We start from the raw sequence: 14,270 nt of genomic DNA, 5'->3' as shown, positions 1-14,270 counted from the left end.
TTTAGAGAAATCATATAACTTTTTTGTGCTTCAGTTTCTGTACCTGTAAAATGAAAGCAGCCTCTAAAGCAAAGAGCTTAGTGTTTGTAAGTCCTGCAGGACATAGTCCCCAGTTCCAGTTCCATTGGATGCAGCCAGACATATCTGAACTCCTGAGGGCTGATATTGGTTATATCAAGTGTCAAACCTTATGGAGACAAATAATCTTGGGCCAGTTACTTAACATCTTGCCGCTTCAGTTTTCTTTCCTGCCACAATAGGGTAATGCCTAAACCAGTTTTTTTTTTTAACATTTAAAATTGCATATGTGTATGTATATATATACATGCATGCCATTGAATATGTCATTGAAAACTGTGATGTCGTTGAATACTTGTTTCCTCTAATCTCAGCTAACATACACACACTTGCACTTGTACCAGTCACTTTTTGGCAGTGGTCTCTTGTAGAAATGGGTCATTATTTCACATTACTTCTTCCTTTCAGATTTTTATACTTCTTTTTTCCCCCCCTCACCTGTCTGATTGTGATGGGTAGAATCCATAGAACAACAGTATATAATTTGGTGCAATATACATGTATGCCCTGTTCCTATTTATTTTTTATTTTGTCAAAATATAAATGACCTACATTAAATAAAGAGAATATTTTATATAAAATGTGTACAGTCATATTCATTGAACATAAGATTTCAGGCACCTCTATTTTATGGACTAATAAAATTATCAATTATAAGACATTAATTTTAAGATGTATTTCTATTTCATTAGTGTTTAACTATGAAAATGAAACAGAATCAATGAGATATGGCATATATAGTAGATACAGTTTTTAGTCTTACTAAATTTTTGTTAGAATTTCTGTGTATTCTTATTTGCTTGATGGAAACTTTTCCAGTTTTTTTACTTTTATAGTTTCTGTGAGTTACTTTTTGCTTTATTGCAGTTATTGTGCAAACTAAGAGGCATTTTTCTTATTGCAGTTCTTCCTAAATGTTTAATGCCTTTATGATTACATAACTTGCATCATCTTTACTCCTAAATTCCCACCATGACACAAAGGTGAAGCATCATTTGAATGCTTGAGATAGGAGACAGTTTTTCTTTTTTCAAGAAGGTTGAGCTATACTGAAAGTTTCTAAGCTCTCCTCCCCACGCAGAGATTTACATCTTAGCTCTGCTCATGTGCATGCTAATATGTGTCATGATGTAGTAGAGCCCTCTGACCTTGTACTGTTAGTTCACCTTACATGGTTTTCTCCCTTCACCCTGTATACCCTTGGGTTTATTTTGCTTTAGCTTCTGTTTTCTCTCCAAGACTAAATAACAAAAACTCTTTCATTCTTTTTCAGTTTACTATTCCTTATATTTCCTAGCCCCCTATTCCTTCCTTTCTTATTATCTCCTTTACTCTGAGACAGTACTTATGCTGAGGTGGGGTAGAATAGATAACCAGAAATGAGTGTATACTAATATTTTTGCATACCTTAAAACTCTTATTTGGGAGAAAAAAGGTCACTGTATTTTTTTAAAAACTTATTTATTTATGAGCGAGCGCACGCGTGCAGGGAGAGGGACAGGGACAGGGAGACTCGCACTGAGCGCAGAGCCCTGTTCCAGGTTTGATCCCATGACCCTGAGATTACGACCTGAGCTGAAATCAAAAGTTGGATGCTTAACTGATTGAGCCACCTAGGTGCCCCGTGTCACTGTATTTTTTATTTGAAGGATGATAGTTCTGTGTACACTTGAAGGCTACCACTCAAAGTGGACATCTAGTTATCTGTTAAATCTGGATTGTCTTGGGGTTGTGGGTGTGTCTAGGAAAAAAGGAAAAAGGAGAATTATATAGACTGATTTTTCTACCAATTAAAACATTTTAAGGAACCTAAACTCCGAATGATGTAAAGATCTTAGAACATTTTACATATATTCATTTGTAACACGTATTCATATAAAGTAAATGTTTTCTTTGTAAATTTTACTTTCTGGTGTAATAGACTATCCAGGAAGAACTGTTTGGCTGCTCCTTACTCACTGAAAATAATGAAACTTAAACTGGTTTAAATGACTATCAGATTATTTTATGCCTCCTGAGTAGTTCTTATTTTTGGAATTTAGAGATTCTAGGGAGGCTTTGGGTCATCAAATACAGTATTTTTTTTTTGTTTTTTGTTTTTTTTTGCTTTTGTTAAGGAGAGGATCCATAGTTTTCAGTAGAATCTTAAAGAGATTAACCCCAAAGAAATTAATCCACTTCTGTAGAGTTTTAAGTTAGCACTATTTCTTTTTTTCTGCTCTCCATGTGATCCTGATTGTAAACCATGAAAACCCAAGAGTATTTTGAAACTCAAAACAAGGAAAATTTGATCATGAATTGTTACCCTTGGATATGGCAGTACTGTTCAAGTGGCATATCTAAAACAATAATAAAACTGCCATGAACTACCAGGGAATTATTTTTAGGTTTTATAATTTTATAAATTTCATTTATAGTGAATATAAATAAAGATGGTATTGTTTTCATAGAAAAGACATTAGGAAACTGGGTTCACGTTAAGTTGAATAAATGTGAAGAATTAAAAATATGCTTCTACTTTGAACTTGAGTACTTAATTTCATTGTTGTGACTTAAATTGTTTTTGAGAAGAAAGTATATTGGAAATAATAAATGTTACCTGATATTTATTTTTACATATATGTGTACGTATGCATATATATGTGTATAATGTGTATATAGGAATTACTTTTTTTAATATTTATGTGAATAATGAAAATACTTGATTTTTCTTTTTATTTTAGTGCATGCAGGATATGGGAAATACTAAAGCAAGACTACTTTATGAAGCCAATCTTCCAGAGAACTTTCGTAGACCACAGACAGATCAGTATCCTTTAAACTTTATTTATTGTGGATTTTGAAATAATTAATTCCTTTTTATACTTTATATTTTAATTGTTTGTATTTAGGAAAATGTGAACTTTATAATACTGTTACTTATTAAAGATAGAAATTGATTTGCCCTGAGCTGTGCTTTGTATTTAGTAAATTTTTAATAGGATTCTGATAATATATGATCTACATAGTATTTTGATGTAATTATTACTAAGTGTAAAATATTATGACATTCTTTTTGATCTGCAGTTCTCGATTGGAGGGCATTCATCTTTGTTATAAGTTTCACAACTGTGTTTGCTTTTACAAATCTTCCCTAATGAATAAATAGAATATTTTCTCAACAGGCATTTTGGTCAGGATGGTTTTTACATTTCTTAAAGATAAAATCATTTGATTATATAGGATTTCTCAAACTTATATTGAAGTTTGAGAAAACAGCTCATCAAAATTGATCTGTTCTATAAAAGTATCAAATTTATTGTAAATATTTGTGATTCTATCCAAAGATGACACTTGCAGTTTTGACAATAAAATAACATGGTTTCTTAAAGAGCAGTTGTATATTACCCATTTGTATACTAAAACAGTTCATGTGGTCAAACAGTGAAAAAAATGCGATCTTAACAGAAATATAGGCCATTATATATATTTTTATGTTTGTATAGAAACTTTTTAAGCTATATTTTAAAAATTAGTATTTGTATTTGGCCATTTCTGTTTCTGCTGCTCCCACCTTCTTGCCCAAAATTTAACAATCTGATATCTAAGGCTATTTTTATTATAGTAAGATCCTATGATAAAGGTGGGAGGAACATTTCAGGCATAACAGATTGTCTGAGTAGAGGTATGAAAGTGCGAGGAAACATGACATTTAAGGTTTTGATGTGACACATTCAAGTTTAGTGGGACAAGTGGCAGAAGCAACATATTTTCCATATTGCGAAGGTTTTTTTCTTTTTTTTTTTAGTACCATATAGAAGCAGTGTAGACCTCATTCCACAGGTTCAAGGGAGTTGAAAAGCATGAAGGTTTTGAAGCAGGAGAAACATTAGAAGCATTAACTTCTACCACAAAGATTAGGCAGAGGAGACCCTGGAGTCAGAGAGACCATGTAGAATACGAGTACAGCCTTGAAATGAGCGATGATGAAGTTATAAATTAGGTAAGTAGATTAGATAGTGGCATTGAGAATGGATAAGAAGGAATTGGGAAGATTGGAAAGCAGGAGCAGTTGGATTAGGTTAAGATTGGCTGTTTCTGAGGAAAGATACTGAGATCACCCCAAATTTTAAAGCTTGGCTAAAGTTCTATGGGTGAGATAAAGCATATTCCCTAAGAGAAGAAATTCAGTACCAGATAAAGGTTGAAGGGTCAGAAATGAAAGATAATGAGCCATGCTTCATTGCTTTGGGCAGGTTGAGGTGTCTCTTGGACATATACATGGAGATCTCCATTTAGTAGCTGGAAACATGGATCTGGACCCTAGAAGAAAGCAGGAAATACAGTGCAGATTTTAGTGATTTAGCATGTAGATGATAGAAAAGTGTTGGTTGAAGCTATGTTTATCCAGGGCAGTGGTCCTTTGTTCTTTTTTGTGTGTTTATTGAGAATCTTGAGAATGGTGTTTTTTTCTTTCTCCTGTGAAAAGTGAAGGCCTAAGGCAGAACCTTGGGAAATCGAGCATAGAAGGAAAAAGGGTAGAGGAAGCAAGTAATGTCCTAGATGGTTTTTACCAATTGCTTGCTAGCTGTATTTATTCCTCTGAGTTGGCATATAAGATCCCTCAAGTGGAAGAATCTCAAATGGAAGAATCTCCCTTTTGTGGAAGTTTGTGTGTATGTGTGTTGAGTTGGTTTGGTTTGAGTTGAGTTTTTTGAATACTACTTCTCTTGAATACTACAGGGTAAATTCTTGAAATTTTGGTAGTATCCTTTATTTGGTGCCTTGTAGATGAAAGTGACTTCCAAGTTATTTAATATATCATTTTGATTCCATATCATTTTCAAAGAAGCTTTGAAGATGTTCAGGAAAGGACTGTATATAGCTTCTTGGTATCTTATATTGAACTGTTCTATGCACTATTTTGTGTATGATGGTAGGAATATTATTTCTTAAGTAATTACCATTAATTTTATGATGAAACTTAAAGAACCAAAGAATTAATGAGGCAGTGAGTTATTAATTCTGGTATTTTTGCTGATACATTTTTAAATATTTGGTACTTACTAAACATTTCAGAAGAGAGAAGATTTTTTTTTTTTTTGAGAGAAGATTTTTATAGTGAATTGATTGGCATTGGGTATCATTACATTCTTGACCTTTGACACACTGAAGATACAACAGCTAAAGTAGCCTTATTCCCTAAAAACACTTTGCTGTGTGCTAAGCACTGAGCTTGGCTTTTATGTATACTATCTCTTTAAATTCTCAAAATAACCCAATGAGCTAGAGCATAGTATTTTCATTTGGGGGATTGGGAAGGCGGGATGTGCAAAGAGTTATTAAGATACTTCTTAAAGTTTCCAGACTTCTCCTTCTGTAGAAGGGCACTTGAATATTTTTTAATGATGGTAGTCAGTATTGCCACATTTGAGTCTTGATGGCCTTTAAAAATACATAGGCTTATGGTTTGGGACTCTGAAGCTAGATCATAAAGTCTAAGTATAGATCACAACTTTTAAGTACCTGGTATGATTCAATTCAGGCTTTTGGGTTATGTATGTTTTTGCTATTGTTTGCTCAAGCATGCTTATTTGATTTTTCAAACTAAGTGTTACTTCTAAAGCATTGGCAAATTATGATCATATTTATTTGAGGTGTTGATCTCTTTCTATTCACAAAAAGATAACCTAGTGGTTGTCAGAAGCTACTTACAGAGGGATTTTTGGCTAAACAAATTTGAGATAGATGACTACTGTGAATATAAGATGACGTGTCTTAGACCATGAAACCAGCCCCTATACCCAGTATAATGCTCTGGCCTTTAAAAATTGCTTTACCTTAAATATTGTATCAATATCACTTTATTCCCTTCTTTTCATTTAGAAACATTGTGATTTGGAGGTTTTATTAGGGAAACTAATAAGAAAACTAATTCTCTTTCTTTATTTCACGAATCACTCTAAATTCATTGCTCTTTGAAAAGCCTAACATCTCTGCATTTTTATTAATTTAAATATTGTTGCCTCATCCCCAGAGGCAAGTGGAACCAAACTGAGTAAAACTCAGATAATATGGGACCTCACTGCATTCTTAACAAGATTTGTCATTTTTTAAAAGCTTTATAATTTACAAAGTTATGCAAAAGCTGCTGCAAAAGTATAATTTCTCATGTGGGATGTGGTTAATTATAGGCTGCATGTACTAGTGCATGACAAATGATAAAGCTTTACATTAAGCTTTTCATTATTAGGATATTTCATCTTATCTAAAAACTTTAATTACTTTAGTTCCATGAGGTCTATTGTGCACCAGAGCTAATCAGCAGTTCTTCTCCTTTGAGCTTTTCAAGATTTTATTGCTGTCAGTGGTAATGTGTCTGGAACTGGAATATTTTGTTCTTGGGACTAAATATTAATTTAATTCTTTAAAATGGTATCTTTAAGAAAAGAAAAAATCTCAAATTATAAATAAATACATGTTAAAAGAAAATACAAAGTAATGTTAAACTTTTGGGGGGCTTGCATAGTATCATTTGTTAGTTTCAAGGACAGGGACAGTTAAGTGTACTGTACTGTTTTTTTTTTTTTTCTGTACTGTTTTTAATTACAGGCATGGGGAAGGTTTTGGGGTATTTGTTTTTGTTTACTAAATCTCAAAACAACCATTTAAACTTGAATTGTTATTAATATATTCCTAACCTTGATTTCCTGAAAATATTGTTCTATTTCTAAATTTTTGACTGTATTATTGATGTCAGGCAATTAAAAAAAAAAAAAACACCCACATCTCAAATGACTCCTAGAGACTAGAAAATGGAGATGAATAATGACTGATTTCCTTGGTCCTTTTTCTTGTGGTTTCTCCATTGCTCATCTATTTAAACTTGATGCTATGCAAGCCGTGTTAGGCCTGAACATGGTAATTCCTGTCTATTACCTCTCTCTACCATGGTAATAAGAGCTAAAAACTAAATAGCACTCACTATGTGCCACACATTGTTCTTAGTTCTTTACAGACATTAGCTTATTTAATTATCACAGTAATCCTGTGATATGGGTCTTAACGTTATCTCCATTTTAAAGGTGAGGAAAGTGAGATACAAAGTTATATAACAACAAAAGCTATCTCCATTTATTGAATGCTTATTGTCTGTCAGGAACTGGTGCTAAATGCTATTTTATGTGTATTATTCCCATAATTCTCAACAACTTTGTGAGTTGGGTATGATTATCTTTTTTTATATATCTAGGTACGGATTCAGCAGATTAGCTGACTTTAAGGTAACAATAACTGCCAGTTAAATAACAAGTGCCTACTGGTACCAGAAATGAGGGTGTACATTGGGTCTCAAAGACCATCTTCTTTGAGAATTAGTACCAGAGTTAGCATAGAATGCAAAACTGTTGTCAAAATGTCCATTGAAAATTCCTTAGTTGTCTATAATGACAGACGCAGAGATATATATATATATAATGATAGACGCAGAGACAATCTATAAATCCAACTTAACTGTTCTTTGCCTCTTGGGCAAAATTGGGTTACAATTCAGGAATCAGTAACTACAGGCCTGTGAGTCAGCTCCTGTTTTTGTAAATAAAGTTTTATTAGACCACAGCCATGGCGATTCATTTAAGTATTTTCAAGGCTGCTTTGGAGCTACAAAGGCAGAGATGAGTAGTTGCAACATAGACAAACTATCAAAGCCTAAAATATTTACTTCTGGTCCTCTAAGAAAAATTTGTTGACTGTGATAATAAATCATGTTTCTTTATGTGAATCAACATTGAAGAATTGGCTTGTCATTTGGGACCCTATACAAATATACATAAAGACTGTGTGATGTAATCTTACTGTCAGAGGTATGTAGGAACTGAGAGCAACCAAGGCTATAGCATGTTCCCTAAATTACGGCCCTTTCTCAGATGACTCCCATGGAACTTAAAAAATGCACTTTTTAAAGTGCATTTGATTGGGTGCTTTGATTGATTTTTGAAAAGTAATGTTTTATGTTAATAATAGGAAGATCCAAGTAAGTTCTTTTGCCCTAATGATTAATTATTTTATCTTAATTTAATATTCTTGGAAAACAGATCAGCTTTCATCTCAGAATTTTAGAAATTGTTTACTTTTTAGATAATTTCTGAGAGGGTTTTGTATCATAAATGGAATTAGATTCAGCTATATTTGAATTATTTGTATAACATACATTAAATATTTCACTGATATCTTTTATTTCTGAAAATTCATGGCAACATGTAATTTCACCAGATGTTTGTATTGTTTTTCACTCCAAAAAGTTGTATATTCAAAGTGTTTACCTTTTTTCAAATTCAGCACTTATAAAATCATCATAGTTTTCAGTATTTTAGCTTTACTGTTGGTTAATTATTTTATATATTTCTAATTTTAATGTGTTTTCTGATAGTTATTTTTAGTCCTAAACATTGATCCTTTTTATCATAAACATTCATAGATGAGAGTAGTAAATCTTTACAAGCTTTAAGGTGTAGTATACTCTAAACAATACCTACAATGAATATTGTTTCTATCTTTAAGAAGGAAAAGTATCAGTATTACTTTCTCTGATATTTAAACATAAAAATTATGATTTAAGAATTCAGGTTTCTAAAAGTTTCTGTAGTTAAAAAATGGCTGTACATATGCATGCTGTATTATATGTCAAATAATATATAACTGAATATAATTGCTGCTAAAATAATTAAATTTACAAACATATATGTACAAATAATAAATAGTCCATATTATCTGAAGTGAAAATGACATCAATCTAAGTGAAGTCTATTTTCTCTTCCTTTTTGGTGAAAATAAATAGTTGTCTCTTCAATGAAAATTGCTCAGTATATCCACATTCATACACCAATCCAAAAGGCCAACTTCTTAAATTTTTTCTTTTTTTTTTTCTGTTAGAAAAATGTAATATTGAATTTGGATTAACAATCATGAGCAAATTTACAAGTTGGAGTAAAATAACATTATTACATTTTGTGAAAATATTGGCATATATGTGGTGACCTTTTGGTATTAAATTGGCTGCTAAAATTTTCACATATCAAAATAAGCAGCCTTGGGGCCTTTCACTTTTAAAAAGGGTCTCCGAAGGCTACCTTGAAAATACCCTTAAATTTGACATTCTTTTCTAAGCTTTAAAGTATTTATTAGCATTACCATAAATTAACTGACCAATTCACAGATGTACTGGTGATGTGATCAGGAACATTCTGAAAAGGTTGATGCTAAACATTCCTGGTTTTGAATCACAGCTCTCCCTCGTCCTGTAGAATCCCAGAAAACTTTTATTATTTTTTATTTTTTATTTTTTTTTAATTTTTATTTATCTATGATAGTCATACAGAGAGAGAGAGGGAGAGAGAGAGGCGAGACACAGGCAGAGGCAGAAGTAGGCTCCATGCACTGGGAGCCCGACGTGGGATTCATCCCGGGTCTCCAGGATCGCGCCCTGGGCCAAAGGCAGGCGCCAAACCGCTGCACCACCCAGGGATCCCTCAGAAAACTTTTAAAATTTTCTTTGTCTCACTTTTGGTTATGAAATGGTACCTACCTTATAGGTTGGTTAAGAGGAGAAAAGGAGATAGAGATCATATAAAGTACTCTTCACATACTCAGATTATAGAAAACTGTCTTTAAAAATACCTTTCAGTCACTCAGCTTACTTAATGAATTAAATGTCTAGATTTCCCCTCTTGCCTTCCCTGATCCCCTTTGAGTGCTTTCATAATACCCCAACTTTTTAATATCCACTGTATATTGGTCTATCAACTCTTTGCATTACCTCTTGCCTCAAATGTCAATTTAAAAGGCTTTTTATTAACCTCTAATAAGAAGTTATTGACCGAAAATGTATTGTCTTACTGCTTCAGGTAACTTTTGAACAGAAGGATGTCTTAATGGAGATCTACAGAGAAATTATATTTCAGTGTAATTCATTTCCTTTGTAATTTTGTGTATTTTATTTTATGCATTTAAAAGCACTGTCCTAGAAAGGAGTTCATAGGCTTTGCCTAACTATCAAAGGGGTTCATGGTGCTAAGAAGGCTACGAATCTCTGATGGAAGAATTTTCATTTTAGTGAAATACGATAAAGCAGTGATTGAGTGGTAAGAGAAGTCATCAATATCAGATAACTCAAAACTGTCAAATCCTATTAGAATTGCTCACTCTGTCAACATATAAGGCTAGTGCAGCCAACTACAAAAAATTAAATAGTACTAACTTTGATTGTAGCGTCTTTTTCCTCAGCTTTGAAAGAAAAAAAAAATGGCCTCTGTTCTTCTAATACACAGGAAATACTCTAGGATACAATGAGGGGAAGCCATGTATGATGGGAAAGAACAGAAGTATTGAAATCACAGTTGTTTTATTTTTCTAAGTTGTTGATTATTTATCTTTGATATGGAAATAATCTTTACATTACTGGATTGTGGAAGGAATCAAAGAAACAAACTACAGACAACACATATCACACAGTGTCTGGTACATTGTGGGTACCACATAGCTATTAGTTTTCTTACACTGAGAATGTAAAATGAACTTTAACTGAGTTTGGTGGGGGTGGAGATTTGGAGAATGTAGTAGAATTGAGAAATGTTGTTACTTTTCTTTCTAGAATTGGGTTTGGTGGTTTTGTTGAATGGGGAAAACTTCATGAAAGAGGAATTATTTAGCAGGTAGAAAGGTAGAATTTAGTTGCAGAAATAGTGTGAGAGGAGGGCACAGATGGGAGAGGAGGAAAATTGAGTTTAGAATATAGGTTTTGTGGAAAGGAATGAATAAAGGGGAATGTACAAGTCACTGAACTCATGCTTTTCCTTAAGTTATCTGTTTTCAGAGCAGTGGAATTTTTCATCAGAGATAAGTATGAAAAGAAGAAATACTATGATAAAAATGCAATAGCTATTACAAATGTAAGTAAAATCTTCATTTCTATCACCAATTCTTGTTTGTTGAATAGATCTCAAACTTTTTTTAAAGACATTTCTTTGAGAGAGAGAGAGAGAGAGAGAGAGAGAATAGGGGGAGGGGCAGAGGGAGAGAATCTCAAGCAGACTCCCCACCGAGTGCGGACCCTGACTTAGGGCTCCATCTAACAACTCAAGAGATCATGATGAGCCAAAATCACAAGTTGGATGCTGACCCAACTGAGCCACCCAGGCGCCCCAGATCTCAAACTTATCATACAATACAATACAGCTTAATTTGTTTTATTGTAAAAGTATACTTAGTTACATACTTTAAAAAATTTGAATATTGGAATTTTTTCCACGTTTATGAGCTCTTACAAAAGCAGAACTCTTAATTCAGAAAAGAAAATATTCTGAGTCTAATAACTATTAAATGTTATTTATTAAGTTAATTTATGAAAATTGCTAAAAGATAGAGTCACTAATTGAAAAAGAGGGGAGGGAGAATTATTTTACTCAGTTTTGGAAGTGAATGAAAAAGAATCAAGGCGATTTATCCCCTCTCCTAAGGGCTTTAGTGGATGTGTCCGACATATATATATATTAAGACGTGGCATTTTATTTTATTTATTTATTTTTTTTTAAATTTTTTATTTATTTATGATAGTTACAGAGAGAGAGAGAGAGAGGCAGAGACACAGGCAGAGGGAGAAGCAGGCTCCATGCACCGGGAGCCCGATGTGGGATTCGATCCCGGGTCTCCAGGATCACGCCCTGGGCCAAAGGCAGGCGCCAAACCGCTGCGCCACCAGGGATCCCAAGACGTGGCATTTTAATTGGTTATTATCAAGCATTTTGATACCCAATAGTTGAGACCTTATTGCAGTGATCAAGTTATATCACTGTTTTTTGTTTTGTTTTGTTTTGTTTCTGATTAATTTTTTTCATTACTGTTTAAGGCCAATTGTCTTTACTGTTGCAATTGTTTTTTTTTTTTTTTTGGCCTTTGATTCCTAGATTAATAAAGCCAAGCTATACACAGTTAATCTTGTGGTTAAGTAATCTGTCAAGTAATTTAGAGACAACAATTTCATCTCATTTTGTATACAAACTGGGTTTATCTTTTCAGTCCATGTGGAGAGGCAATATAATAAAAAATTAATAAACTACTAACAAAGTGAGGATATTTTAATACATTGTCTTTGATCGTGAAAAAAATCTTGTTAAAAGTATTTAAAGTATCATTAGTGTATATTATGAAACAAATACACCCTTGTGGATAGAGTTTGGGCTGCATTGGATACAGGAGAGGAAATCTTGAAAGAATGATAAAAATTGATAGTATTGAGAATGATACTTAGAATGTCTGTAAAATTAAATTTGGTTGTAGCATTATGAGGGAGGGAAGGACTAACTGTAAAACATAAGTTACATATTTTCATATGAAATTTTAAGAAATCATTTTAGTATATTTATAAAGCATATGGTTTTACATTGTACATCCTTTCCCCTTCTTCAAGTTTTTATTTAAATTCTAGTTAGCATACAGTGTAATACTGGTTTCAGGAGTAGAATTAGTGATTCATACTTATATATAACATCCAGTGCTCATCACAACAAGTGTATTCCTCAGTACCCATCATCCATTTAGCCCATCCCCGGCCCCCTTCCTTCCAGCAACCCTCAGTTTGTTCTCTAGGGTTAAAGAGTCTTGTATGTTTTGTTTCTCTCACATTAAATACCCTTTTAAAAAATCGTAAACATTTTTGTTGTTTTTAATTATATTTAAAGTATTTTTTTCTTCTTGACAACAGTTTGGAAATTATTTTTGTGTAGTAATGTATAGGAAAACAGTTTTATCTTTGGACGATAGCTGTTGGTATGGAATCTCCCCTCTCCCAGGTGTGAAAATGGTATTATGCTCAGTTAAGAGAATTTCTTTATTCACTAAGAGATATGTCCTGGAATAAAATATTCAGGGATGAAGTATCATGGTATCTGTAACTCATTTTCAGATAATAATAAATTATTTTAAATCTTCAGTGAAACCTGGCAGTTGATTTGTGTGTGTGTGTGTGTATTGCCTGTCTGTGGAGAGAGAGAACAAGTATGGCATAATGTTAACATTTGATGAATATTGGTAAGGTTTATAGAGATATTCATTCTACACATTTTTACATTTTTCATAGGCTTGAGAATGGAAATTTCAAGATAGTCTTGAGATTATATTATTCATATTATGAAAATTTAGGAAAGTTCACAAAAATCACATTCAACCCAAGGGAAAATGTGTTCCTCTTATTCTTTAATAAGCAAAAGAATAAGTTGTTAAAAATTTATATTTTAGCAAGTTTAAAATATTTCTCTTTCATGACAATCAGTGTATAAGCAACTAATTTTATGTATCACTAAGAATTACATTATATATTTATATCTTTTTTTTTTCAGTAATAGATTGAACATTTGTTTAAGTAATTGCTGATCACTTGTTATGGTCCCTGTTTCCTAGTATGACTTTTGCTTTCAGAGAGATTTAACTTCATAGTGGGGATGTGAGACTAGGTTGAAAAAATAAACCTGAGACAAAGTATAAGTATCGTATATCTAAGGTACTTAAGGAGCACTAGTGCATTTAAGAGAATATCTAAGGAGAGACAGTTTTTTATTTTTTAATTTTTATTTATTTATGATAAGCACACAGTGAGAGAGAGAGAGAAGTAGAGACATAGGCAGAGGGAGAAGCAGGCTCCATGCACTGGGAGCCCGACCTGGGATTCGATCCCGGGTCTCCAGGACCGCGCCCTGGGCCAAAGGCAGGTGCCAAACCGCTGCGCCACCCAGGGATCCCAGGAGGGACAGTTTGAATACTAACTGTACTCATTGTACTCTGATAAAAAGATGTCATGAGTGACTTAAGCTTGATATGACTGTTACCCTGATATTAAATGGCTCCAAATTGCTTTATCTTTACAGCTTTTGTGTCTGATTTTTGTAGTTTTTCTGTCTTCTCTTAGCTGGTATTTTTTAGTGTTGCCAATATATGTAACTGTCTTATTATTTTCTTATTTTAAACAAGAGTAAGGGCCTGAGGATTGACCCTGTATCTCTCTATAAGGCAGTTAACTTCTTAAACCCTTTTTAAAAAAATGAGAAATTTCTTGCCCTTCTGAAACATAAATATTTCAGATTATTGTGGCAAAATACAAAGCAATAAACTATAGGGAAACAATGGCAAAGAGTTTTGCTATTTTTCTGTGATATTGCCCCCTG

At 33.0% G+C, this 14,270-nt stretch overlaps 1 protein-coding gene across 8 annotated transcripts in view; it reads left to right on the top strand.

The window, feature by feature from the left end:
• Positions 1 to 14,270, top strand: part of SMAP1 (small ArfGAP 1) — a 178,305-nt gene that overhangs the window by 62,691 nt on the left and 101,344 nt on the right. For all 8 annotated transcript variants that reach the window (XM_077903462.1, XM_077903460.1, XM_077903464.1 and 5 more), the window contains exons 3-4: positions 2,802 to 2,887; positions 10,928 to 11,003. In XM_077903462.1, the coding sequence (XP_077759588.1) occupies positions 2,802 to 2,887; positions 10,928 to 11,003 (162 nt within the window). The remainder of the gene's footprint in view (positions 1 to 2,801; positions 2,888 to 10,927; positions 11,004 to 14,270) is intronic.

The sequence above is a fragment of the Canis aureus genome, chromosome 7 (genome assembly GCF_053574225.1).
Source record: "Canis aureus isolate CA01 chromosome 7, VMU_Caureus_v.1.0, whole genome shotgun sequence".
In the NCBI taxonomy this organism is placed as follows: Eukaryota; Metazoa; Chordata; class Mammalia; order Carnivora; family Canidae; genus Canis; species Canis aureus.
The sequence above is the reverse complement of the archived record's forward strand: the minus strand, read 5'-3'. Positions and strand labels throughout refer to the sequence as shown.